This window comes from Hylaeus volcanicus, chromosome 2, assembly GCF_026283585.1.
Source record: "Hylaeus volcanicus isolate JK05 chromosome 2, UHH_iyHylVolc1.0_haploid, whole genome shotgun sequence".
Classification (NCBI taxonomy): domain Eukaryota; kingdom Metazoa; phylum Arthropoda; class Insecta; order Hymenoptera; family Colletidae; genus Hylaeus; species Hylaeus volcanicus.
In genome coordinates, this window is record NC_071977.1 from 2,770,451 (window position 1) to 2,797,143 (window position 26,693).

The 26,693-nt window shown below is 40.6% G+C and overlaps 1 protein-coding gene across 1 annotated transcript in view; it reads left to right on the top strand.

Moving 5' to 3' along the window:
- Window positions 1–26,693, top strand: part of LOC128885111 (protein patched) — a 68,810-nt gene extending 42,117 nt beyond the window's left edge. Inside the window, exons 3-11 of the mRNA XM_054138927.1 lie at window positions 1,399–1,588; window positions 3,186–3,255; window positions 7,941–8,038; window positions 8,921–9,134; window positions 19,278–19,685; window positions 20,237–22,075; window positions 22,568–23,056; window positions 23,296–23,419; window positions 23,938–26,693. Coding sequence (XP_053994902.1) covers window positions 1,399–1,588; window positions 3,186–3,255; window positions 7,941–8,038; window positions 8,921–9,134; window positions 19,278–19,685; window positions 20,237–22,075; window positions 22,568–23,056; window positions 23,296–23,419; window positions 23,938–24,080 — 3,575 coding nt within the window. The 3' untranslated portion in view covers window positions 24,081–26,693. The remainder of the gene's footprint in view (window positions 1–1,398; window positions 1,589–3,185; window positions 3,256–7,940; window positions 8,039–8,920; window positions 9,135–19,277; window positions 19,686–20,236; window positions 22,076–22,567; window positions 23,057–23,295; window positions 23,420–23,937) is intronic.

The window sequence follows — 26,693 nt, forward strand, 5'->3', positions numbered from 1 at the left end:
CGTGTTTGGACTCATTTTGCTCGGAGGAACATCGCCAATCTATTCGCAGTACTTTCATGAAGATACGATAAAGTCCAACTACTACAATTTAGCATAATTTACTGAAAATTTTAAATTTTAAAACGTCGATACATTCTCGTTGAAACTAACCCAGAATTTAACTTCGGTTAACAAGCGAACAATTAGTTGAGAGATTTTCTTCTCCCTTTGATTCACTTAAACAAATTATTTAAAATCGTATGACAAATGCGTAAATTGTCTGTATTTCTAGTACCATTGCATTTCCTGCATTCAACATGGCGCATCGTTTAGGGTGGTCATTGACGACTTGTTTTAAATAAGATCGATGGGGTTAGCCGTTTCGCCAGGAGGGGGACGAACGTTTCGAACCATAACAGAGCTATTTCCACGTCTTCTTCTGGGAACGCTTTCATTGGTACCCTGCCAGAAATTTTTCCCGGTATATCCGTAAAGCCGTAGAAACGTGTGTTACGACACTGGCCACGGCCGATGTTTCTCTTCGGGGAATCGTACCGAGCATAAACATTACCAGGCCGCCGAAAGCTTAAAGTGGCACGAGTCGCGAATAAAGCAACCAGTCAATCGCGACGGAGTTCGTGACTGCTCCAACTTGGGCCAGCTCGCCGGAAGGCTCAGGTAGCGCGTTCCGGTTTGTAGCAAGACAGCTGTGTTCCGAAAGCTTGCGCCGAGCGTTAATCGAACATTACTCGCTGATAACGAAAGCCGCGCACGTAGACGAGATACACAGTGGCCATCGCTCGAAATACTTTGCCCCTCTTAAAAAAACGAAAAAACCAAATTCTGCGTTATGTTTTCGATCAATTTTTTAAGTTATATTTCATTTCGACTGGCTCGTTTCTGCAGCATTGCAAGTTAACCTTGCGCCTTTTTATAATCGTTTTCGATCTTCTAACGCCACGAAGGAGACAAAAGTTGCTCAAAAAGAACGTAGATCTCGTCGCGTTACTAAATGAGATTTTTAAGTATCGTTCTGCTTCGTGTAAATTTACCCTAAATAGATTCCAGTAACTAGAACTCGGTATTTATTTTTAAAAAAAGTGGCAAAACCATTCAAATAACCCATACCGTGTACGTTTTCCTCGATGTTTATAACATTATTTAACGATTACGTCGAGCTTGTAAGTTCGCAAAATCGAGTCAATCTGGTCAGCCAAGTCGTGCTTTGTATTCGTCAACGGTTGAATTGTACCTTTACAAAATCCGCCCGAAAAAAGGTTTGATATACACGATACAAACGAGCAACGCGGAAAGAAGTGTCGCGAATGAAGGTGGGCTAAATTGGCGGACCAAATTGAGTTGATGATTCTTTTTTCCACATCCGTAACTCACGTGTCGTGATTATGTTTTTGGTCGCAGAAGGCGGAAGGTTACAAAAAGAGCTGACCTACGCCTCGACGGAACTGGGTGAAGCAGCCGCCTCGACGCATCAGCTCGTCATCCAAACGCCGAGGCATTCCGGGGCGAATATTTTGCACCCTGCCGCACTCAAGGAACATTTAGCGATCCTGAAGGCGGCGACGCAGGTTACCGTACACCTGTTCGAAATGTAAGACTTTTTTCCTTAACCATTCTTTCGTACGCGAATCGAAACGTCGGCGAAGTGGGCAAGAAAAAAACCATCGTCGTCTACCACGGACCCTCCGCCATTTTCGTTTCAAAAATGTAGCTTTAGTCGTTTATAAACCACTGTGTCCAGAGCTCTAAAGTAATGATTACTTTTGTATCCGTTACGATTTGGAATAATCATTTAAAGAATTCTCGATCACTTTGTCTTTAGTAATTACGCGATACCTTATTCTTAATTACCGAGGGATTCGATGATTTTTTAATAATTCAAAAATACTAAAAATAATTAAAATAATTAAAAAAACAATTCAAAAATACCTAGAAGTAATACCTAGAAGTAATTAAAAAGTAATTAAGTACTTGAAAGTAATTAAAAGAGTAGTTATAATTACCTTCCAATTACTTTCAGGTATTTTTAACTACTTTAGATCGGAGACGCCTTTTTATTACTTTCTGGGCAGTTGTAAGTAGTTATTAAAAAGTAATTGGGTTACCGGTAGTAGTTAAGTAACTGCAAATACCGTTACATACGACGCGGTAATTATAGTGGCAATTATTTAATTACTCGGTCAAAGTAATCATTACATAATAATCATCATGATAATTAAGAATTTACAGCTCCGATTGTGTCAATGGAATTTTTCAATGGTGAAATTATTTCGTTTTGCGGTATTATGTGAAAATATAGAAACGCAAAACGTTCGAAATATGCTACTCGAAACAGGCAGAGGTGTTTGGCACTTTATTCAGGTACAATCTTTATAGGATCGCGCCAAGAGAAGTTATTCGCCAAAGTATAAGCGATTTTCTTCGTTAGAATTGAAAATATTAATTATGGAACAAGTGTGTCACTCGTAACGATTGTACATCATTTTTATATCGAACGTGACGCACTTATTTCGTTATTCATTTTTGTTAGATGTTCAGATATTATTCGAATAACGTATACTTTCCTTTGAAAACAAAAATGTAAACCGTGTTACTAATACGAACCAGTTACATTGTTAGACATAGCCACTATTATGTTGTTCTAAACATTTCTAGCGACTTCTAATTTAAAAAAAATCAAAACTGTTAACTAGATAATAATAAACGAAGAAAAACACTATATACGCGAAAATAAAATGATCACAAATAAAATGATCACAAATAAAATGATCACAAATAAAGTGCCTCGCAGACAAAATCTCTCGTTCCAAGATATAAAAAAATAAATTTCCATAACACCTTATTAAAAAAAAAAAAGAGAGAGAAATATACTCGGCAAAAAGATTTCTGAAAATTCTGAAATTTTGAATACGAAAAAAATAATGTCTAGCATCTACTTTATATCAATTTTAGTTCCGCTTTATCAGTCGACGGACGAGAATCGATCTCGTCGACCGAATCAATACTTGGTTCTCTTTTCTTGCACACTTCGCGGACACCCCGTAGGTGCCCGTGGAGCGGCTTAGAGAAGCGACTGCCATCGTTTCAAGTTTTTCTGGAGAGCTCTCTCCGAGCCGCTTATCGGCGGGACGGGGGTTAAAGGATGCAAACTTGTATTCATGAATGCATGTGTTCCGTGTCGCTTGCAGCACGTGGAGGCTGAAAGACATGTGTTACGCGCTGAACATACCCAACTTCGACATGCACTACATCGACCAGGTAATTTAAAACTACCACTACTTTGTATGTAGGTGATACGTAACCGTGCGCGTGTATCGGCGAGCGCGTTGGAAACTATTCACGTATTCGATGCGTGAAGTACGATACCGCGTTATTGCGCGCTCGCACTGCGACTTCTCGATTTCTGTTAAGGTATCGCGGGGATAGCGATGGCTACGACGCGCGATTTTCAGTCCTTTTCGCGGTCGCGATTCCGAGACACTCGACCCTTTGCAAGCCGATTCGTGTTTCGTTTGGTTCCTTTAACTTGTTGAATGTATCTTTTTTTTCTTTTTTTTTTTTTGTTATTTTTATCGAACGTAAATTCAAATTTTAGTATCGTGCGATTTTCGAAAGATAAGGTTAGAGTTGATTAGATGATGATTGTTGATTAAATGATAGCGTCATTTTTGTTGTATTCTGTTTCATAACATTTCAGGAATGGTAACGAAACTTTTTGTTCGGTGAACATTTTGATCGTTTTCACTGTGAGAGTTGTAAATGTGCTTGTATACATTCCACGAGTTAAAGGATTCTCATTTATTCTGATTATTTTTTATGGCAGATGTTGCAAGCTTTCTAAGTTAGCGTAAGAAAAGACATTTACTAAAATTGATACATAAAAAGAAGATAGAAAGTTATTTATATAATTTTAGATTTTCTAGATTTTCTTTTTAGATTTTCGCATTTTCGAACATCAATAATTCATTTATTTGTTTGACTAATCATCCACGCGAAGAGTACACATTCGACGAGGCTTGAATATTCAAATTTAAATATGTATAAAAGCGCGTAATTTCTTCGCAAGAGATACCAAAAAATTATTCCTGTAAAGAATAAGCGAATCGTTTCCATTCCTAGACGTTCTCGGTTTCTACGGTACTTCTCTATTCTCCTCGAGTCCCGGTAGAGACGGGCAAAATTCTCGCGTCCGGCTCGAATATCGAGTAACAAATAAAAAAAAAACAGTCCATCCGTTCCTCGTTAAATAAAAGCGAGAATAAAATTTTGGACTGCAAAATTCTACATTCTAAATTCTACATTCTTAAGTGGAGAAATAAAAGCACAACTATCCGGTGGAATGAACGTTACGAATAAATTGTTACACGTTGATTGGTATTCGTTATTTATCGTTCGAATAAAGCTTCGCCCGTTTCTGGAACGCCGCGTCGTTTCCCGGTGGGTCGTCAATCATCGTAAACAACAACAACAAACGTCGACGATTCGATACAATGCTCGAAAAACTGAACACGATTTTGCATTAGAACGAGACGTGCGTGTCTGCTCGCGTTCGCCGTGATCGTTTCTTGCGTTGCTAACGAGCGGCCGCGATAAAACATCCCTAAGCACATCCGAAGAAAAAGGAAACGCCACTTCAGAGACACCGCGCGTCGGATACCACTTCCGCGATGTTATGAGCTCTCGTACCTCGAGAGCACTCAATTTTATGCTCCAAATTTTTTCCCCGCTCTCGGTGAACGACTGATCATCTCTCTATGGTCGCCTCTTTGATCTCCCGAGATCGTGTCGATTCACCGTGTTAACGGTTCGAGCATCGCCAGATGTGTTTCTTTAATTTCTTTTAATTGTTTCACGTAGTCATAAAGAAAGGGATAGACTAGTCGGAGCTGGTGGAAATTTCGTTCGAATAAACACTCTAAAAAAAAAAAGAAACAGTTATCTTTCATTTCCAAATCGATAATTACATGATCGAAAATTACAGGAAAATCGCTTACTTGACATTTTGAGAATGATTCAGGATTATTTTCATATTATTTTTCTCATTTATTTTCATTTTTATTAGTATCGCTTCTCGTTATTAACCACCGATGGCAATAAATTCTACTTTATCGCGAAGTTCTTGACCATATTTCACGAAATACACGCGACTACTATTCACAGAAAATTTAAGAAGACCGACGCGTATTTACAGATTTGAAATTCTAGATGACTATAATATTAATTCCTTTGATAATTTACGATTCCATGGATAATGGGGAACGAAAGAGTGCATCGATTGCAGCCTGCGCGTATGCAACTGCAGAATTGCATTCGTGCTCGTGTGGTTGCAGTGTCGCAGGCACGTTACCTCACCGAGGATACCTTTCCTTGTGTCCTTAAATATAATATCGTTCTACGCACGATGCTTTATGAGCGTTTAAGTTGCGAGCAATTCAGTCTGTCGTAAATTTTGATTGATTTATTATTCCATAAAACCTTCGAGTGTTACCGAGCCTCCTGTGTTGTATTAAAGTAACCGTTACAAACCCACAGGAGGTGATTAATTTAGGTTCGACGGGGTGTCACAAAATTAAAAATGAGTCTCCACAATTATTCGAGTTACTTTTTTTATTTGGAACGTATTCTTAATTCATTCCTACCGGTAGTGACGCTATAAAATTTGTACTATAAGTTGCAATAATGGCACTTTTTAAATACTCTAGACAACACTTAATTTTTAACCGACTTTGAAAAAGGAGAAGGTTACTCGATTCGAAATTGTTGGTTTTTTGTTGATATATTCTAGATCGTTAAGGTATCAGCGAGTTAATTTGAAAGCTAAGCAAAGAGTATAGAGAAGCCGATCTCTTAACGAATTCATAGAGCAAGAAACATTAGAGGATCGTGAATTCTCGAGCGAAGCAAAAGGAGATGCAAAGACAACGAGCTCGTGAAATAGGTATTTATCGGTCTCGGCTCGCATTTGCGTATAATAAGGAAGACACGCTGTGCCGATACCCCGTCATTATACCGAGCTAATTGCACCGCCGCCCATTTAGCTTAGACCTTGCCCGTAATTCTACCCCTCTTCCTCCTCGCCATTACTGTCTTTACGACTGTTTTTCATTCGCTCAATGATTCCATCTAATTTTCCGTTCGACGTTCGATTTTAATCTCAATTTTAATTTCGATTTCAACGGTGAAAATTAATTCGTATCTGTCACCGAGTACGCGACGTACGATTGCTTCGACATCGAGTCCCAACTCGAGTACCCGCTTACTAACAGTTGCGATAGCTCCAGAAATTTTAGCGTCGTCTAGAATATCTCCAAAAAAATTAATATTCACTTTTCACGAGGAGCCTCTCGATTTTCCCAATAAATCCCGAAGAAAGACGTCAACGTGAACACCATAATCCGTCCCCGATTTCATTTTGCCACGCGGTTTCTTACAACGACCCGAAACGACGATTTGACAAATGGCCACGGCGTTCCCCGGCATCCGTTCGAAATTTGTATTATTCGTAAATCAAACGGACCGCGAAAGAAAGCGAGATGCCACCGCGACGGAGCGGGCCTATTCCAGTTTCCGAGAACGCACAGGTAGCCTCGAATGATGCGCCCCGCTCTACCAAGAATAACCTTACGGCGATCGTTAGTGTCCACTATCGAAGAAAAGGAGAAATGGTCCAATGAGGAACGTAGCATTCGCGAACGTTTCGTTTATTTAACGCGAGCGTTTCGATTCACCTCGGTGTGATTCGTGTGTACGTACGGTAATAATTAATTTTAGGACGTGTATACATAATAATTAATAATATACATAATTAAAAGAAATGGCAGTTTGCATGTAGACAAGAGGGAAGCCTTGGGAGGACCGAAAAGTAATGAAAATGTCTTCGACTTGGAAAAGTTTTTCAATGAAGAATCGAAGGACTTCTTTAAAATGGAAATTGAACTGGTTTAACACTAGGAAGAAGTGTTGGAATATTTCGTTGATTGGTATTTAAGATTTCTTTAATAAATAAATGCTGATGAAATTTTGATTAATTTTCGGTCCTCCTGATATAAAAATGTAGCATTAATTAATACTTACATAAAAATGATAAATCTTAATGTCAGAATATAAAGTCTCTTAAGTCGAGTTAGTTAGTCGACTTCTTTAAAATGGAAATTGAACTGGTTTAACACTAGGAAGAAGTGTTGGAATATTTCGTTGATTGGTATCTAAGATTTCTTTAATAAATAAATGCTGATGAAATTTTGATTAATTTTCGGTCCTCCTGATATAAAAATGTAGCATTAATTAATACTTACATTAAAATGATAAATCTTAATGTCAGAATATAAAGTTTCCTAAGTCGAGTTAATTTTTAGATATTTAAGTAAAGAGTATGTTTATACACGTATCTTGTACGTGCATGATGATAATATAATAGATAGGTCAATTTTAATACATCTATTAAATTAAAACTGACTCGAATTGAGAATCTACGTTTTAATACTAAAGTCTGTAATTGTTACGCAAGCGTTAACTAATGCATATAAATAAAACAGAGTAAGTATACAGAGTATAAACTACCGTTATCATTTTTTTTTTATCTATTTCTTAAATCATACCGAATGGAACCTTTATCAAATTAACCGATGTTTATGAATGCTACATCCCCCCTTTTTTTTTAATGCGTTTTTTAAATGCGACAAGCATTATCGTTTAAGAGAAGCGATCATAAATCGAAACCGAGAACGCACTACTCGTTACCGCCGATGATTAAATGCGTCGAATCATAGTAACTTTCTTCGTTCCCTCTCGGAGGAAAATGAAAATTGTATATTAAAACTATTAACACATTCGCGACCGGCAGATATTGTAATAGATCGTTCCGCTGTAATCGACCGCGCGTAATTTTACCAATTTTACCAAAAGCATTTCTTCAGGTATGTTGATCGAACCATTGTTTTTAGATCTTCGATAGTATCATACCGTGCGCCATCATTACGCCCCTCGACTGTTTCTGGGAAGGCAGTAAACTCTTGGGACCGGAGTACCCCGTCCACATACCGTAAGTACAAGAAAAAGTATCCGATTCGATTGCAAATTATCGCCACGGAATTACGTATCGAATTTCATCACTCGAACGGGACTGCTTCGGTCGCGAAATTGATTGCGTTTAAATTCCCGCGGATCCATTAGCAGCATTATTGATAAGAACCGAGACTTTGCGCGATCGAAAATTGTATCTTACTCTGCTGATTTTGTTGCTCGGTATGATCGTCGATACGTTAAAAGCTGTTGCAGATTGTGGATGTCGTTGATTTTTTGACTTTTAAATTTCGCTTCTTCCCGGTTCAATGATAACTATATGCGAACCAAAAATATTTTTCATGGTTCGAGTAACGCCTCCGTAATTTTCAAAACTTTGAAACTCTAGAACCTCAGAGCTTTTGAATTTTGAGCTTTTGAGTTTCTGAATTTCAGGATGTTAGAATTCTGGAATTCAACATTTTCGAGTTTCTGAATTCTCGAATCTCAGAGTTTTGAACACTTCAGAATTTTAGCGACCTTCGAAAACGAATTCGCGTCACGTTTTCACGACAAAGGGTCAAATTTCATTTCGTTCCATGAAAGTGACATCTCGTTGCATTTTTCCTTGATTTTTACCCAACGCATTTTGTCTTTTCTTCGTTGTTCGATACCATCGTCCAGACAAGAATTTCGCCTATTAATCACAGATTGTGTCGAAAAGCCAATTATTTATTAGAAGAGAAGTAATTATCGTTCGGCTCGGTGAATTACCTATCTCTCGTAGACGAGTCGAAACGTTGAGAACGCGAATCGTTCGTATCCCTGCGACGTTTTATCCCTAAGAAAGATGAACGTTAAACGCGTTACGATCCGAAACGGAATAATTTATTTGTTCGTCTCGCTTATGGTTCGATGGCAGCGGGGCGCAAACGAACAAGCCGGTTCAGTGGACGAATCTCAATCCGTCGTGGATGCTGGACGAGATGAAGAAACTGCCGTTCGCGTTTCCTTTCAAAACGCTCGAGGATTACATGAAGAGGGCAGGGATAACGAACGCCTACCAGAGCAAGCCGTGCCTCGACCCAACGGACCCGGAATGCCCGGAAACCGCGCCCAACAAAAAGTCCCAGCAGGTAAGCAAGCCATGTTGTCTCCGAGATTTCCGTTGGCGGCAACCTCGCGACCGATTAAAGGGGCCCGCTGCCCTACAACTCCAAAAAAAAAAACGACGTCTCTTTGCGAATTTTCTGCTCGAATACACCCTATTGATAACTACTACTACCCCCCCCCCCCCTCTATATATATATATATATATATATATATATATATATAGAGTGAGTGAGTGAGTGAGTGAGCGCGCGCGCTCTCTCTCTCTCTCTCTCTCTCTCTCTCTCGCACTCTCTCTCTCTCTCTCTCGCTCTCTCGCTCTCTCGCTCTCTCTCTCTCTCTCTGTAACACTTACAAATTACCTCAAGCAGGAGGTTTCAACACGGACACGTTACTTCCTCGCTGTCTACTGTTCGCTCGCCTCTCTTCCTCTCTTCCTGTGGAATGTCTCTCGTTACGGGCTCGCGCTATCAGAAACTTTCCAGAGATCCAGGCGAGGTCCAGGTTCGCTCTGTGTTTCTTGCCGGTCCGTTACCGGTCGCGTTATCCCAAGCAGCGTGCTCGCGACACGTATCACGCCACCGTCGGCGTCGCGAGCGTTTCGGTAGCGTTGCGAACCGCCTGCGAGCAAAAAAGCTCTCGCGACCGCTTATTAGCACGCTTGTTCCTGCGTCAGAGGGATTGATGTTATTACTCGCGGCGCTGCGTGCAATTATGCCGACTCCGTTTAGTAGCTTCAGTTCTGTCCAGATCTCATTCGCCATTTGCGCCGGGATTTATGCCGGCGATCGATCTCCGTGGTCGCGTAGAGATCTGCGGAGAGATCTGCGGAGAGATCGATGCCAGCCTAGCGTTAGTCTGCGACGTATGCAGGAAGTCGCGAGTCGCGTCGGACGTAGGATAACGTAGCCGATGTTCTTTGATTCGGAGAACTCGTAATTTCTTACCAGGATTGGGTAGGTTAGACTATTTGGTCTGGGTTAGGTCTATGTATATATTTGTATATTCGGAAGGATACGAAGTTTGAATGAAGAACGTCGTTAAGAAATGTACTTGTTAATAAGAAGATGGGACAAGGGTATCTTGGTGGTTTCGGATGTCTTCAGATTACCAATACTTTCTGTACGAGGAGCAGCACTGTATGTATGTGGACTCATCAGTGCGTAGATCTGGCTTATTCTGCTTTAGTACCGCTATTAATCGTCTCAACAATTTGTTCAAGCTGATCATCTACTGATCAAATATCGAGTAATTGAACACTACTCGAAATGAAACTCGGTAGTATTGCTTTTTCAAAATGTACAACTGGTATCTTATTTGCTCCGAATAATAAAATACAAAATGCAAATCGAATACTTCAAAAATTAATATCAATTTTTCACATTCCAATATATCCATATTTAGAGGGAGACAGTATTTGTATCGATTTTCATACAAAAGTATTAATATACATATATCGAAAATATGAACGTTGCGTCTATAATCCTAATAATTTGATGAAATTAGAATTGATGAAAACTGAACGAATGTTGTCGCAGTTGAAAGTGACTACAAATTTCAATTCTTTCTTTTCTTTTGTTGAACATTGACACTGCTACGAAACACGTGTCCGCCATGCCAAGATAAATAGCCCGGAAGAAAGTCAAATATTTGGGTATGCATCTAGAGACAGGCTGCCACGGAAGGAACATATTAAAACAAAAAGCTAACAGCTGAAGATAAACATTAGCAAATTCTCGTGGCTTCCTGGAAAACAGACTCGACCGAAAATGAGAGATAAACCGTTCGTCTACGAAGCCATAATTAAACCCTGGTCGGACTTATGGCGTCTCTGGGGTGCAGCTAGCAACTCGAGCGTCGAAATCCCTCGAAAATATCAGATGAAATGCTCGTGGAATGCTTGTGGAATTCTCTGCGATGCAGGTATGTTTAAAACAGCATCATCCATCGAGAAGAAAGAATGCGTGGCGTGAAAGAGGAAATAAAAAAATTTAGCAAACAATAGCAGCTATCGAATCATACCTACCGACTGGAAAGGCACAGGTTCTCAAGTTAAGATTTAAAAAAAAAAACAAGCCATTCAAGAAAATCGCTACTTTGAAAACGCGATACTTCCGACGATAACAATTTTATTTATACGACACCATCGGGATGATCCTAGGGACGAGGTGCTCACATTTTCCATAGATACTAACTATTCTCTTTTAAAATTGAAAGAAATATTATCTAAAGTATTCTTATCAAGGATCCTATATCCTAATAAAAATTCGCGAATATCGCCTTCCAATTTCCTCCCGAAAGAAATTAACTTCCAAGGCACCACTTCGATGAATCTCAGACCTAACGAAATTCCTCCCCTTCCTTCGACCTTCCGAAAAAATATCTACCACGAATTTCAAATCGCTCGGTTTCCACTTTTCCGAAGAAAAAACGACGTCAGCTTCGAACGCGTCGGGACGATATCGGCGAGAGGTGTCACGTAGGCGAAATTGCTATCAAAATACCGACTCGTAAGGTGAGAATCGCTTAGCCCGCAATGAAACAATGTACAAGCGAGTGGACGCTAAGATTCGTTTATAGGATCAATGTACAGAATAACAAGAGGCCACTTGAAATTCAGCGGCCGACGACGACCGGTTGCGCGCACGTAGCGTGCCTTGGTAGGTCCTGGACAGCGACGTTCGTTTCGCTTTGATGTCCGAAGAGCAGGTATATTCCGTAGCCGGAGTCGCCGGCGACGGTAATGAATACTTGATTGAGCGTACCGAGGATGGGAGATCGTGTGTACGTAAGGCGCGACCGAAATCGAGAATTTCTCGCCGCGCGAAATCAAAGGAGAATGCTGATGGGGACGAGCGGAGACGAGCGGAGACGAGCGGAGACGAGCGGCGTTCTCGTGGGACGCAGGAGGATGAACAGGAAGGAAGGAACACTATCGGCAGGACGATCTATCGAACCGGACGCGGAAATGAACGTTGGCCGTCCACCGTGTGTTTTAAATTGCCGAGTGCACCGACCAGTGTTACAGAGTAACACTCTATAGACTCTAGAGTCTAGAGGCCGAAACAAAAGGCCTAACTTTGATCATTAATTTTGAGAGTATCGCAAAAGGAATAGAATTTCCTTGCGCGAGGGTTTATTTAACACGTACTGAAGTATAAACAAAAATTGTTGAATTATAACTTTAGTAGAAAACGTCGACAGCAAAGCAACCCTTCGAAAGTGACTTTTTTTAAAACGCCTTCACGAAACGACGGTTTTCTCGTTGCGTATCAAATCTGGAACAACCAACAAATTTTATAATCTATATACCATCGGGTATAGAAGTACGCAGGGTTTCTTGTTTAAAGAAACACACTTTTCATTATCGCAATGAAACGTAGCATAGCTTCCACCAAAATGTCCATCGATCGTTAGAAACGTCGAAGAGCAGTCCATTCGGATCGCAGTGTGCTCTACAGCAGCTTTCCACCAGAAATTTCCGCGAAACGATCACGGTCCCTCGTTACGCGTACGTAATTTATCGGGGATATCGGATGCGTGCACGCGCAAACGACTGGAATCTGGCCATATGTTAATCACGGCGGAATGACTGGCGCGTAATGTGTCGGTCGTGAAAAGGTGATACACACGTAACACGTGCGTGTGCACGGGACCGACCACCAACGTGGCGCAATAATGACGCACATCTCTCGATTTTATTATTTTAATGCACCTCTTGGCCGCCGCCCACGCGACTCGCATACGCATCGTCGATTTCGCATGGGAATCGTTTCATTCATGGCTCGGTTGTCCCGATTTCTTCTCGAGCGCCGGCGATCCGGCCCGCGACTTTACGGCCGAAAATTGGTCGTTTCGGTATCTTATTACGCCCGAAAAATTCGTTTCCCCCACGCGAAAGGGCCCCGATACCGGCGCGAAACGTTCGTTCCGTTTCTGTTCCCGACCGGTGCCCGTCGAGAGCCACGGGGGCCCACCTACGGAATCCAATCGGACCATTCCCGATTCGCTTCGATTTTACTGCCGTGGCTCTTCGCGAGTAAGCGTTGTCGCCTCGTAGCCGTGCAAAGGCGACGATCGCATTTACCGCTAAATATTATCGTGCCAAGCAATTTTTTATTAAATCATTCGGAGTTGAGATATTACTTAGGAATATCGACAGAAGCATCAGCTAAAATGTGTGCGCGTATTTAATATACAGCGTATTTAATATACAGCGTATTTAGTATACAGCAGTTTCTATTAGGTACCTCAGTTCTTGAATACGATAAATAATAAGTAAGATAGCTATGCGCTTATATTTAATTAAATGCGAACAGTGCATTAAATATCGGAAAAATTGCCGTCAAATGCACTTGAATATTTTCTTTTCGTTATTTAAACGTAGACGATTTATTGATCTATTAGAAGAAATTCCTCTGGGAAGGAACGAGAATAGACAAGAATGGAATCGAAGAAATCAATATGCAAAATGTCGAATGTCGACGCAAAAGAATATTCACGATATTAAACTCGATGAATGAACACACGTACTGTCTAAAAATTCAAGTATAAATTTCCCGCTTCAGGTGTTCAGAAGCCCAACTATTCGGATAGTTCGATCCACCCCCAATTTTTATTTCAATTACTCCGTTAAAATATTCGTAAATTTATTAACCTTCTTTAAACAGACCAGGGATATGTTAGAATCGATATCAAGGCTTTCGAAACAATTCATGCCACGATTCATGCCACGATTCATGTCACCTCGTTTAAAGATACCTCTGCCTCCACTCTTCCTAACACGTTTATCTCTTCTTTCCTTCTTCTTCCTTCTCGTCCACCCCCGAGCACATTTGCGAAGAATTACCTCTTCATTCTCTCGATAAAAGAAACTAAACGCCGGACAAAAGAAGGTGTAATGAAATTTATATGGAAAGATGCACGACGCATCCTCCTGCACGAGATATCCACCGGGCCTCACGTGCACGCGCAAGTACGATAGGAAAGAGAAAAAAGAGACGGCTAAGAAAAGACAGAGATCGCTGGGGGAAGATACAAGGCGCGGTCAATTAATTTCGCATAATTGAAAGCGTGGATTTATGTCGTCCGACCTCGAAAAGATGGAGCCGTCTCTCTCTCTCTCTCGCTCTTTCTATCTTCTTTCTCCGCGCTTCGTTTTCTCTTTTTGTCAGCCGCTCGTGTGTCCCTCTTTCTTCGTGGTCTCTACTTCTATTTCCATGCAACGTGCGCGCGCGTCCGTACTTAGGATAATTACACTTAATGGCCACGTGGCGCAGTCAGCCCTCAGCGGGTTGGAAACATTTCGAGTGTACCTTCGGGCAGAGAACCGTCCCTTGGAAACCTTCCTCCGAAGGGAGACAGGGTCGAATGTGTGCTCCGTGTACGCTGCGGAGAACGTGATTATTCGTGAAACGAACCGGTTCAAGTCGCGAGAAGGTACCGGACGAACATTAAAATTCGAACAAGAACATCTGGATTACCATTTCGAGTGAGTGATGTAATATTCGAAAGAATTCCAAATATTACGATGCGATTATTTTAGAGGAAACCTAGCATATGACTTACCATAACAATATCGTGCAAAGAGGAAGATGTTGACGTGATTGAGGTGGCCTCGCGTAATCCTTCTAAAATTTAAAGTGTACGATCGCAATTTGTTTGGTGTAATTGCAGTGATAATTGGAAAAAATTATAAAATATAAATTCATGGGTGATTCAATGTACAACCTCTTGGTGTGTATCTTTCTATTAATCGGTGTAAAAAAAAAAAATAAAAATCGATTCCAAGTACAAAATAATCTATGCTCATGATTGATACGATTCTGTTGGATATTAACTATTTCAATTTCAAAATTAAATTCCAGGGATTTTACATTCTTAGTTGCATATTATTATATAATATTATATAATAGAATATAATACATTATATATATATAATATTATACTATATTTATAAAATTTGTAATATGTTATAATATTATAAATACACTATATATTGTATAATATATCTTACACTCCTAATAATCTTACATTCTTGATTGCATATTATTATATTATATAATAAAATATATCTTACACTCCTAATAGTCTTACATTCTTAATTGCATATTATTATATAATATTATATAATATAATACATTATATATTGTATAATATATCTTACACTCCTAATAATCTTACATTCTTGATTGCATATTATTATATAATATAATATAATATAATACATTATATCTATAATATTATACTATATTTATAAAATTTGTAATATGTTATAATATTATAAATACATTATATATCGTATAATATATCTTACACTCCTAATAATCTTACATTCTTGATTGCATATTATTATATAATATTATATAATATAATAAAATACATTACGTACATATATATTATAATATTATAATATTTATAATACATTTATAATATTTGTAATATGTTATAATATTATAAATACATTACATATATTCTATAATATAATATAATAACCTGTGGCCACGGCTGTTATAACCTTCCTCTATCAAACCTATTGGACTATTAAAGAAAAAGCCTGAAACACCAATGAAACGGTCTCAAACTACTTAGACCTCTTGAAATCCTAATTGCGTTAGTTTCGATTGTATTTGTCGGCCAATAAAAATCGGATCCTCGAGCGACCGTGGTTCGCGCGACCTTGTTCTATTGAACCTATTGGATTGTTAAAGCAAGTCCGAAATATCAATCAATTTCCAGAGGCCAGACCACTTGAATTCTTAATGGTAATGGTTACGATTGTATTTGTCGGTCAATTAATTTTTGGCTCATCGAATTCGCTCGTGCAGCGGACGACGTCATGCTGTCAGCTGGCCGGGTGTTCCTTGCTCCAGGTTGGCCGAGCATCCCTGGCTCGTTAGGCAGTCCGAGAAAGATCGAGCTTTCTAAGGAGGCGGCCTAGCCCGCGGCCTTTTACAGATTCTCCTGCTTTTCACTACCGCTCAACGGAATTATTATCCATTCTATGCCGATCGCATAATTAATGAACATTGCCCTGGGTGACCGTGGATCGATAAAATCGTCGATTGGAAAAGCAGATACCGTGATCTTCGGAGGATCGTCGGCTGCGTTCGGTGGAAGTCGGCGACTCGGACCGCATGCGACGAAAAGAGCGATTGGACCCGATTGAACGTGCAATTTTTACATTTTTCCAAACGTTACATTAATTTTTTTTTTTTTTTTTTTTTGTGGAGTTTTAGAAGTTGACGAGTCGCGCGACTCCTTGACCGTCTTACAGAGAGATTACAGGTGTGGATTTTGCGGGGCCTGAAACAAACGCTAATTTATTTTTAGTATCTCTTTTTAGATATGGTAGAACATCGAATCCGCGTGCGTTCATCAAGGACAATTATGGCCGACGACGTTCGTGATTTTTCGTCGATACCGAGAGAAGGATATTCTCGTTTAATGGGATTCCGTTCGCGATACACGGACGTATCCTTTAATTCCCGACACACCTGCGACGCGACACCCGCATGCCAAAGCGGGACTACGTGTAACGTACGAGCCCACCCACCGCGTTTATCGCGTGCCCGAACTATCGATTCGCCTTCTCGTTATCAGCCGAGCTACATCTTCCTCACGAACTTTCTCAAAAAGAACATCCTCTTCCCGCGTAATTCGAAACCGTTTGTCAACTGTCCGGACATTCCGAACAACTACTGCGCGGTGTTCGAGTGACGGAATCAGGAGCTTATAGCGTAATCATGAAGAGATACCATAACGTTCGCTTCTGTATGAAATAATATAATAATAATATAGAATATATTATATATTTATAATATTATAACATATTACAAATATTACGAATATAGTATAATAATGTATATAAAATGTATTTTATTATGTGATATAATATTCGTCGTGTTTTTTTTTTTGTTTTTTTTTTTAAATAATTGATTGGCTCGACCAATCGGAACGAAACCAGTCGCATCTCGTAGAGCATATCTCCCCGGTGCGGCGGTCCCGTTATCAAAACTTTTTGCGACATTTGTCATTTTTCTATTGTACTATTTACTTTGCAAACTTAATTCTCTTCTATTTTCAAGCCCTGCTATCAACAGACCCAGAACACTCGCCAATTGCGAATAAATTTTAGAAAAATTCCAGGTCGACATTTTCGCAACACAAATAATTGTCGTCGTTACCGATCACATCTTACATATATATATTCCAAAGCAATTGGCCAAAAAATCGAGTCTCGTGAAGTATTTCTTGCACAATTTCGACCCACTTGCGCACGTGGACGGCTACCAGACACGTTTCCACCGCACCCTGTATAGACGGTTGTGTCGGACGTTACCGGATATCGGGCCAGCATACCAGATAAAGCACCGATGATCGTGATTCTACCTGTGATTCGGACGAGACGCGTTGCACGTGATCGTCGCGTTACGTAATTCCACGAACGAACGCTATGCGTGCCACAAAACGTCACCGCACTACTGGCACGCTTTTCTTGTTTTTCTCTGCAATGCGCGACTAGCGTTACCCCGGTCGCCGACAAGCGAACCGGTAGTCGCGTTATATTCCACTCGAATCGATCGTCTTCCTCCACCTGGGACACTTCTTTCTCTCTCCTTTGTTCCTCCGGTTGCTTCTGATAAATTCCATCGAATCTACTATTTTCTCGATCGTTTTTTGCGATCTTCACGACGAAAGAGTTTCTTTTCATTGTCTCTACAATCACTCTGTACAGGGTGTTCGTTACCTTGTTCTATTATCGGCTGACGTTTTCTTTTTTTGTAATTAGTAAATATTATAACTATACCGCGGATCTTTATGCATTTATAGGAAAGGTGAACGCGTAAGAAACTACAAAATGCAAACGATATGCAAGAATATAGAAAAGATCAAAAGTAAAGTTCCTGTGTGTATCGGTGCACAAACCTTTCCCACAACAGCGAACGCGTACGATATTCGATTTCGGTGGGTCAGTAACCGGCTATCTACGGATCTATGGCGCGCGAGCGAGACTAGGAGCCGCGTCAAGTCACGTTAGGAATTCTTTTGGCCGTCGAAGGAATAATTCCGGATGGAAGAAAGGTTCGGGAATGGGCGTTCCTTCGTGGCCCATGAAATGATAAAAACGCGACCATAAGTGAGACACGGGCGCGGGGTGGCCCCGGGGTGTTGCGCGGACCTCACAACGTGATTTTATGGGGACCTATAAAAGGAGCATACCAGTCAGGACTTTAAACGATCGGCGTCTAGTTGCTTGGACCTTGTCCAATGTTCCCTATATCATGCCGAGATAAATAACGCGGACAGGATGAACCATGGAGATGCTTATCCTCCGTTAAGGTCTGTTTACACATATCCGTAACGTGTCAGTTCCGTATCCGTACCGTATCGATATCGTGACGGAGCGGCGTCGGACGTGTCTGAACATGCCCATTGAAAAACAATAGAAGAATATTTCAAATCACTGACACTGATGAAACATTACGGAACTGAACGGATACGGAACTGAACGGATACGGATACGGAACTGAACGGATACGGATACGGAACTGAACGGATACGGATACGGAACTGAACGGATACGGAACGGATACGGATACGGAACTGAACGGATACGGAACGGATACGGATACGGAACTGAACGGATACGGATACGGAACTGAACGGATACGGAACTGAACGGATACGGATACGGAACTGAACGGATACGGAACGGATACGGATACGGAACTGAACGGATACGGATACGGAACTGAACGGATACGGAACGGATACGGATACGGAACTGAACGGATACGGAACGGATACGGAACTGAACGGATACGGAACTGAACGGATACGGAACGGATACGGAACTGAACGGATACGGATATGTGTAAATAGACCTTTATTCGTGTCAGTCGGTACGTGTTCATAGAACACATCGTGAAGAATATAAACGCAAATTGCACAAACTTATGGTGCTTCTAAAGAGAACTTGTAACTTCCAAAACTTCCAAATCTCGAATAGGGTTCCAGAACCCCCTTCTACTTACTGCTGCAAACGTCTAAAAATTCCATAATCCTCAAACGATAACAATGTCAGTCAGTCAACCAATCCTAGGCATATAGAGCGATGTAATATTTTGAATATTGTTACTCATATCGTACGATCTCTGTTTCACCAGGTACCGGACATAGGAGCCGAATTAACGGGCGGCTGTTACGGTTTCGCGGCGAAATATATGCATTGGCCCGAGGAGCTGCTCGTCGGCGGTGCTAAGCACAATAAGACCGGTCACTTGACCCGCGCAGCTGCACTCCAGACCGTTGTTCAGCTAATGGGAGAACGAGAGCTTTACGATTTCTTCGCTGACACCTACAAGGTACACCATATCGACTGGTCCCAGGAGAAGGCGTCTCAGGTGCTCGCGATCTGGCAACGGGCATTCAGCAATCAAGTGAAGAAGTATCTGGAGGCGAACGGCTCGGCGCCGTACAATTTGTACGCGTTCAGCACGACAACGATGAACGACATACTCGGAAAGTACAGCGAGGTGTCCGTCATGAAGATCGCCATTGGTTGCGCGCTGATGGTTAGTACAATTTCTTGGAAACGTTCGACGACATTGCTGAGAAATTAAAATGATCATAACAGGCGCGAAAAATGAACCTTTGTTCTGAGAGCAGTGTTGCATATCGATTAACGCTTCACAGGAAATTTGAATGTACAAGAAACTACGATATGGAAACAATATGCGAGAATATTAAAAGAATTGAAAGTAAAGTTCGTGTTATAATATTTGCAGAATAAAATAAATTCCTATTTAGGTTGAATTTTTGTAGGTACGTTTACAAAGATTTTATTTTGCGTAAAGATCCGCAGTCTAATCATCGATTATCCTGCTTTTAAGTGAACCGAGCAATTCGCTTGAAAGTGGGAGTTAACGTAGTTGGCACCGACAATAGGAATATATTATTGATGATTTTGATCTGGAATGAAATTTAATATTAAAATTGTTAGCCTACTGTCTGCATCCGTGTGCCAATATTCTCATTAAATCTTCGCATATGGTACAACACGTAGGTAATTTAAATTCTCATCTTCGTCTTATCTTCATCCTGTAAACGTGATATTCTATTGCAGCTACTGTACTCGGGCGCAGTGCTTCTTCGATGGAAGGATCCGGTGCGTTCGCAAGCTGGCGTGGGTATAGCCGGCGTGATGTTGATCTGCGCAACGGTGGCAGCTGGTTTGGGGTTCTGCGCCCTTCTGGGAATCCCGTTCAACGCGGCTACCACTCAGATAGTGCCCTTCTTGGCCCTGGGGCTCGGGGTGCACGATATGTTCCTACTGACGCACACGTACGCCGAGCTCTCCGTGAACGAAGTGCCTAGCGGCGAACAAACCGGGGTAGTCCTCAAGAGAACAGGCCTCTCTGTCCTCCTGGCAGGTATCTGCAACGTCTCGGCCTTCTTCGCGGCGGCGTTGATCCCCATCCCAGCCCTGCGTGTGTTCTGCTTGCAAGCTGGTGTGTTGCTGCTGTTCAACCTAGCCGCGATGCTCCTCGTCTTCCCAGCTATGGTCAGTCTGGACCTTCGAAGACGGCGCTCGGGTCGATCGGACATATTCTGTTGCTGTTTACCGTCCAACGTCGGCAGGAACAAGTACGCCAACGGGTCCAACAACGGCACGGCGAAACAAACCGTGACCAGAGCGATACCTCCCGAGCGTCGCGAGACGTGCACGCAGATCCTGACGTCGCAGAACGCGCAGAACGAGTCCTGGGTGGGTGGAAACGTCGACGTGGAGCTGGACAAGCACTGCACCGAGGAGGACACTCTCACAGGATGCAGCCAGGACGACTGTCTCAGCTTTTCTCTGACCCGGTTGGCCGCGAGGCATTACGCTCCCTTCGTCACCAGGCCAGCGACCAAGGTCTTCGGGATGATGATACTGATCGCGGTTCTAGCTGGAAGCGTTTGGCAGGCCATCAAGGTCAACGACGGCTTGGAGCTGACCGATCTGGTCCCCCAGAACTCCAACGAGCACGCTTTCCTCGCCGCCCAGTCCAAGCACTTTGGCTTCTACAACATGTACGCCGTCACCGGCGGCGACTTCGAGTACCCTAACAACCAGAGATTGCTGTACGAGTACCACGACGCGTACATGAGGATAAAGAACGTGATCAAGAACGACAACGGCGGGCTGCCGGAGTTTTGGTTGAGTTTGTTCCGAGACTGGTTGAAGGGGCTACAGGTCGCGTTCGATAAGGACTACAGCAACGGCTGCATCACGCAGGAGAGGTGGTACAAAAACGCCAGCGACGAGGCAATCCTCGCTTACAAGTTGCTGGTCCAAACTGGCCACGTCGATAATCCCATAGATAAATCGCTGGTCACTCAGGTCAGGCTGGTGGACTCCGAGGGGATCATCAATCCTCGAGCGTTTTACAATTATTTGAGCGCGTGGGTGTCGAACGACGTGCTGGCTTACGGCGCGTCACAAGCGAACCTCAGGCCCGAGCCACGGCAATGGATCTATACCAACGATCACGAGCTCAAGATCCCTAAAAGCAATCCTCTCACCTACGCGCAAATGCCGTTCTACTTGCACAAGCTGGGCAACACGCAAGAGATCACCGAGCTGATCGGCAGCGTGAGGAAACTGTGCAGGAAGTTCGAGGAACGTGGCCTGCCAAACTTTCCATCCGGCATACCGTTCCTGTTCTGGGAACAGTACATGGACTTGAGGAGCTGCCTGGGCATCGCTCTGGTAGCTGCTCTGACAGCCAGCGTCACGGTTGTCGGTATACTACTGTTAAACTTGTGGGCCGCTTTGTTGGTCGGCACCTCTCTCGTCGCTGTCGTCTTGCAACTTCTTGGAATCATGGGCCTTTCCGACATCAAGCTGAGCGCCGTTCCAGCCGTGCTCTTGGTTGTCAGCGTTGGAATCGCGGTGCACTTCACGGTGCATATTTGTCTGGTAGGTATAGAAGCTGACGAGGAGGATCTGTTGTAATGCGGATGAGTGTTCTTTGGACTTGACGTTGTAGAAACGAGGGAATATAAACAGTATGAATTTCTTGAGCTTTGTATTGGGCTATCTGGAAAGTCCATGCCGATTTGGAAAGGTTGTGGAACAAAATGGTACATATATAATTCAATAGATACACATCAAAATTCAAATGTGTCTTTGAATTTTTCTTAAAAATAGTAATGAACCTTTTGAGAGATGTTCTATTTCATAAACCTCCTAATCCATATCAGAATTTGTTATTTCTTGTTGAACTTTTACCGTTTAAAACAATTTTGTATCGATAGATGCCTGGCTAGATACGGTTGATATCTTGTAATCTGTTCATACTTATCGTCAAGTCGAGTCTAGTTTCATTCAGAAAGCGCGCAGACTCTTGTGAAATATGTTTTTATTTATTATCCTTGGTGCATTCTATCAGTAGTTGTCATACTATTACAGAGCTTCGTCACAAGCATTGGAAGCAGGGATCGAAGGATTCGCTTGGCCTTGGAACACATGTACGCGCCTGTAATACACGGAGCAGTGACAACTTTGCTGGCAATTGTGATGCTAGCCTTCTCCGAGTTCGACTTCATCGTTCGATACTTTTTCCTGGTGCTGATCTGCCTCATTGGCATCGGCCTGGTGAACGGGCTCTTCTTCTTCCCCATTCTGCTATCTTTGATTGGCCCATCTCCAGAAGTAATACCTAACGATCATCCGGATCGTATTTCAACGCCGACACCACCTGCCTCGCCGATCGTCAGAAGATCAAAGCCGCCAACGCCTCCCAGAAGATCTTACAAAATTGATAATGCCAGGCTACACGCTGAGCCTTCTCTGACGACAATTACCGAGGAACCAAACTCCTGGCACAGTACACAAGAGTCTTGTATCATCGTTCAACCGGAGTTGAAAGTTGAAACAACATCGTCGTGTGGTAATCAGGTATGTCGCCAAATCGACAAACAAGATCTGAATAGTCCATTCTTTTTCCTCTTCTTCTGCATTTGTTTCTTTACCTTCTTTTTTTTTTCAAATACAATTTGAATTGAGAGCGCTTTAATATTATTCACTATACGCTGTCTATCCTTAACCGCTTCATGTTATACATAAATTGCGAATGATGCAGAAATTCTGAATTCATGGAGCATGATTAACGTGTGCGCTTTTGTTTTAACTAACAGAATTGTAGCGGATCAGATACAAGTGGGTCTAGTCGAATGTCACCAGTGACGCCAACATCTCATATCACAACTAAGGTCACTGCAACGGCTAACATAAAGGTTGAAGTCCACACACCGTTATCCAGTGAGTGTTTACCCTAATACTTTGATACATCGACTGCAACACTCGGCTGAATAAGTAACCCGTAACTGGTATATCTAAAGAATAGATTAGATTAGATACTAATTAATATTTCAGATACTTGAACAAAATTATCAACTTCTAAACGAATAGAAAAAGAAATTATCAAATTTAACTATAAAGTTTTTAAAGCACGTGACATTTGTTACCTTCATTGACAAACTAATACAAACTTGCAATATACTTATATTATCTCAATTAAACAGAACTTTAATCTCATGATTCCAGGATGATGATCCCAAAGACATATACTTAAAATTAATTAAAATTGTTTAAATTACTCATGTAAACTCAGTATGATAACTTCTTTCTTTACAAATAATTTTCTTTGGGACAAATAACTTCTCCGCCACCGAGATACACCAGTTACATGTTAATACAATTGACCTAGCAGCAGTGTTTATTAAACTCTGTCCTATAGTATCGCACAGTATACTAATTTCTACGTGAAATTATTGTAGGTACAGTGGATCGCAGCGAAAAATGCAGGCACACGACTTCCAGTAGCCGAAGGAGCTCGCGCTGCAGTGCGAACGTTAATGCTGGGGAGTCTTCCGGTTCCAGTTCTGAACCGGATTCAGACTCTAACCAACACAAACACTAATGATAAGTACCGGGGGGACCGGCAGCTGCTGCTCAAGTACCATGCAAAACGGGAACATACAGAAGGCTGACTAGGATAGATTTATACTTTTTTTTTTTTCTTCTTTCCTTTAGTAAGCGATGCGCGGGTACATACATTTTATGAATACTGACAAGCACTATTCAAGGTAAGTTAACAAGTCTAAAGCTCCGACATAATAGTTTAGCTTCTACGTTCATCCGATATGCAAAACAAAAGCTACTCACTGCCCATATTTTAACACTTCAACTACTATTTTAGAAACAGTTTACAACTTAGAAGAGAACTATCTACATTAGTTTATATTATCTAGGCTGACGTTAACGTGTGCGTACTGTTACTAGGTATATCAAAAGGCTTGTCTGTTTTCTCAAATTGTACATAGACAGTCCAGCACAGTTATTAAGTATTAGTAGATAGACTAAATAGCGTATAAAGCGTTAACCTCTTCATGCGTGAACGTTATTCCTTTTTTTTTTTTAATGCACATCAGTTTATTTTATTGAAAAATATTAAAAAATAATCCACAAAAACGAAAATGCATAGTTGATATCGTAATAAAAATGTACATTGTCTGAAACTGATGTGCTTGAAGAATGATATAGAGCATGAATAGGTTAATGAAAAATTGAGAACGAATCTTGAATAGCGCCGGAAAAACAAAAATTCACTGCGAGAAGCTAACGATCCGAGTTTATCAAGTACTCGCGCATCGCTAATAATGCAACGTGCTTATTTGAATTTTAAAACAAAAGTATTATGACTCAGAAATATTTCTTTATGCTCACTCACCGAACGAATACGTGCAGTGAACACGTTGTATATAAATGTTCTCAAAGACGCATTTATATTTATATCATACATTCATCGCAAAGTAGGAATGGAATGTGTCTCTTTTTGTCCCGTTCATGCATTTATTGAATGTACGATAAAATTATTGGGATAAATGAAACGTGCGATATTTTTAACGAATCGACTTAAGAGCACGTCAAAGAAGATGCTTTACTATGCTCTGTGGTATACGACAGTTTCCATGAAACTATAAGGATATTATTTAGCAAAGTAGAAAAATTTTAATTATCTGTTCTACAACTGTTAATAAATACGGCGACGAAGATGAAGAAATGCAAGAGAGATTCGTACGATTGTATAATATTTTCTAAGAAATTGTTCGGTCCGTGGAACGAAATAAATATATAGGTATTAACATTTTCATTGAAATGTTAAGTTTATCGAAAAATACGAAACTTTATCGAAACGTTTTCTTTTGGAAAATACGAATAGCATTGTACGCATAATGTGTGCACTGAGGTTTTCGCGAACGATGAACGCATCCATGTTTCAGCGAATTAAAATGCATTTACTAAAACATTCGTACCTATTTTCGGTACTTGAATGGCGGAAGGTTTGCAGATTACGTTAACGTAATACTGTTAGAGAGATAACTTCTTCTACTTTAGAAGTAATTACGAAAATGTAGACTTTTTGCGACATTTTTTGTAATGACTACAATGTGGTGCCTTGAGAAAAAGATTATAAAATTTGAATAACTACTATTTATTATATGCTAACAGTTAACATGCAGTGTGTATATGACTCGAGCGATATTGAATCTAAAATCTATTTATTATTTATTTTATATCTTCACTTTGATATCACGACTATTTAAAGCGATACGTTTTTGTACAATGCCTATTTTATATGATAATTTGTAAAGATACTTAATTATTTATGTCACGCTATATAATATTTTTATATAAAATCGTTACTTAATTTAATAAAGTAAGTCAATCTATCTGACTCGTACCTCTAATGTAAAAAGGTGTAATATATTATTTTACAGCTAATATCTACAAGTATATTTTGATAAGTATGACAGAAGTATGTACAATAAGAAAAGTATTTTTATGTCAAGTCAATTTGTATAAGATACTTAACACGTTAAACGCCGCATGCGCCACCAATGTGGGTTTTATTCTACAGTATGTAGTTTCACTATTCGTATCATTATTTGCAATTTTTTGGTTTCGAAATAAAGTTCAATCTTTTTTCGTTAGAATATTAATATTTAAAGAAACATTTATAAGACAGCATTCGTTATGTTTTCGTTCAAAACTCGATATACTTTAAATCTTACGTCTTGTAATTCCCGCAAAACATATTTTGTTTTGTGGCCTTCTATGTCAACTAGGTAGTGCTTTATTTCAAGGTTTTCACTCTACGAGATTACATAGAAAATTGCTGCTGACGTTCAACGTGTTATCGAAGAAGTTTCGCTATAATAGATGTGGAATTTTTATACTAAAAGTATATAAGAGAACAAATAGTCAATGTACCTCCACTGTACATGCCAAATTTTATTATTATTTATCTGATCGTACCAATCGTGGTAAAAATTTGTGTGCCTTCAAAACATATCTTGAAACGTAAAGCCAGTAATTTTTCCTGATGCTAAGTTTCGATCGGAGGTGTAAAAATTACGTTACTATTACTTTTAATTTCGTAGTGGCTAATTATTTTTATGTACTGAATATAGAAGCAATTAATTGTATGATTTATAATATGTATTTGTACATAAATATAATGATGATATTA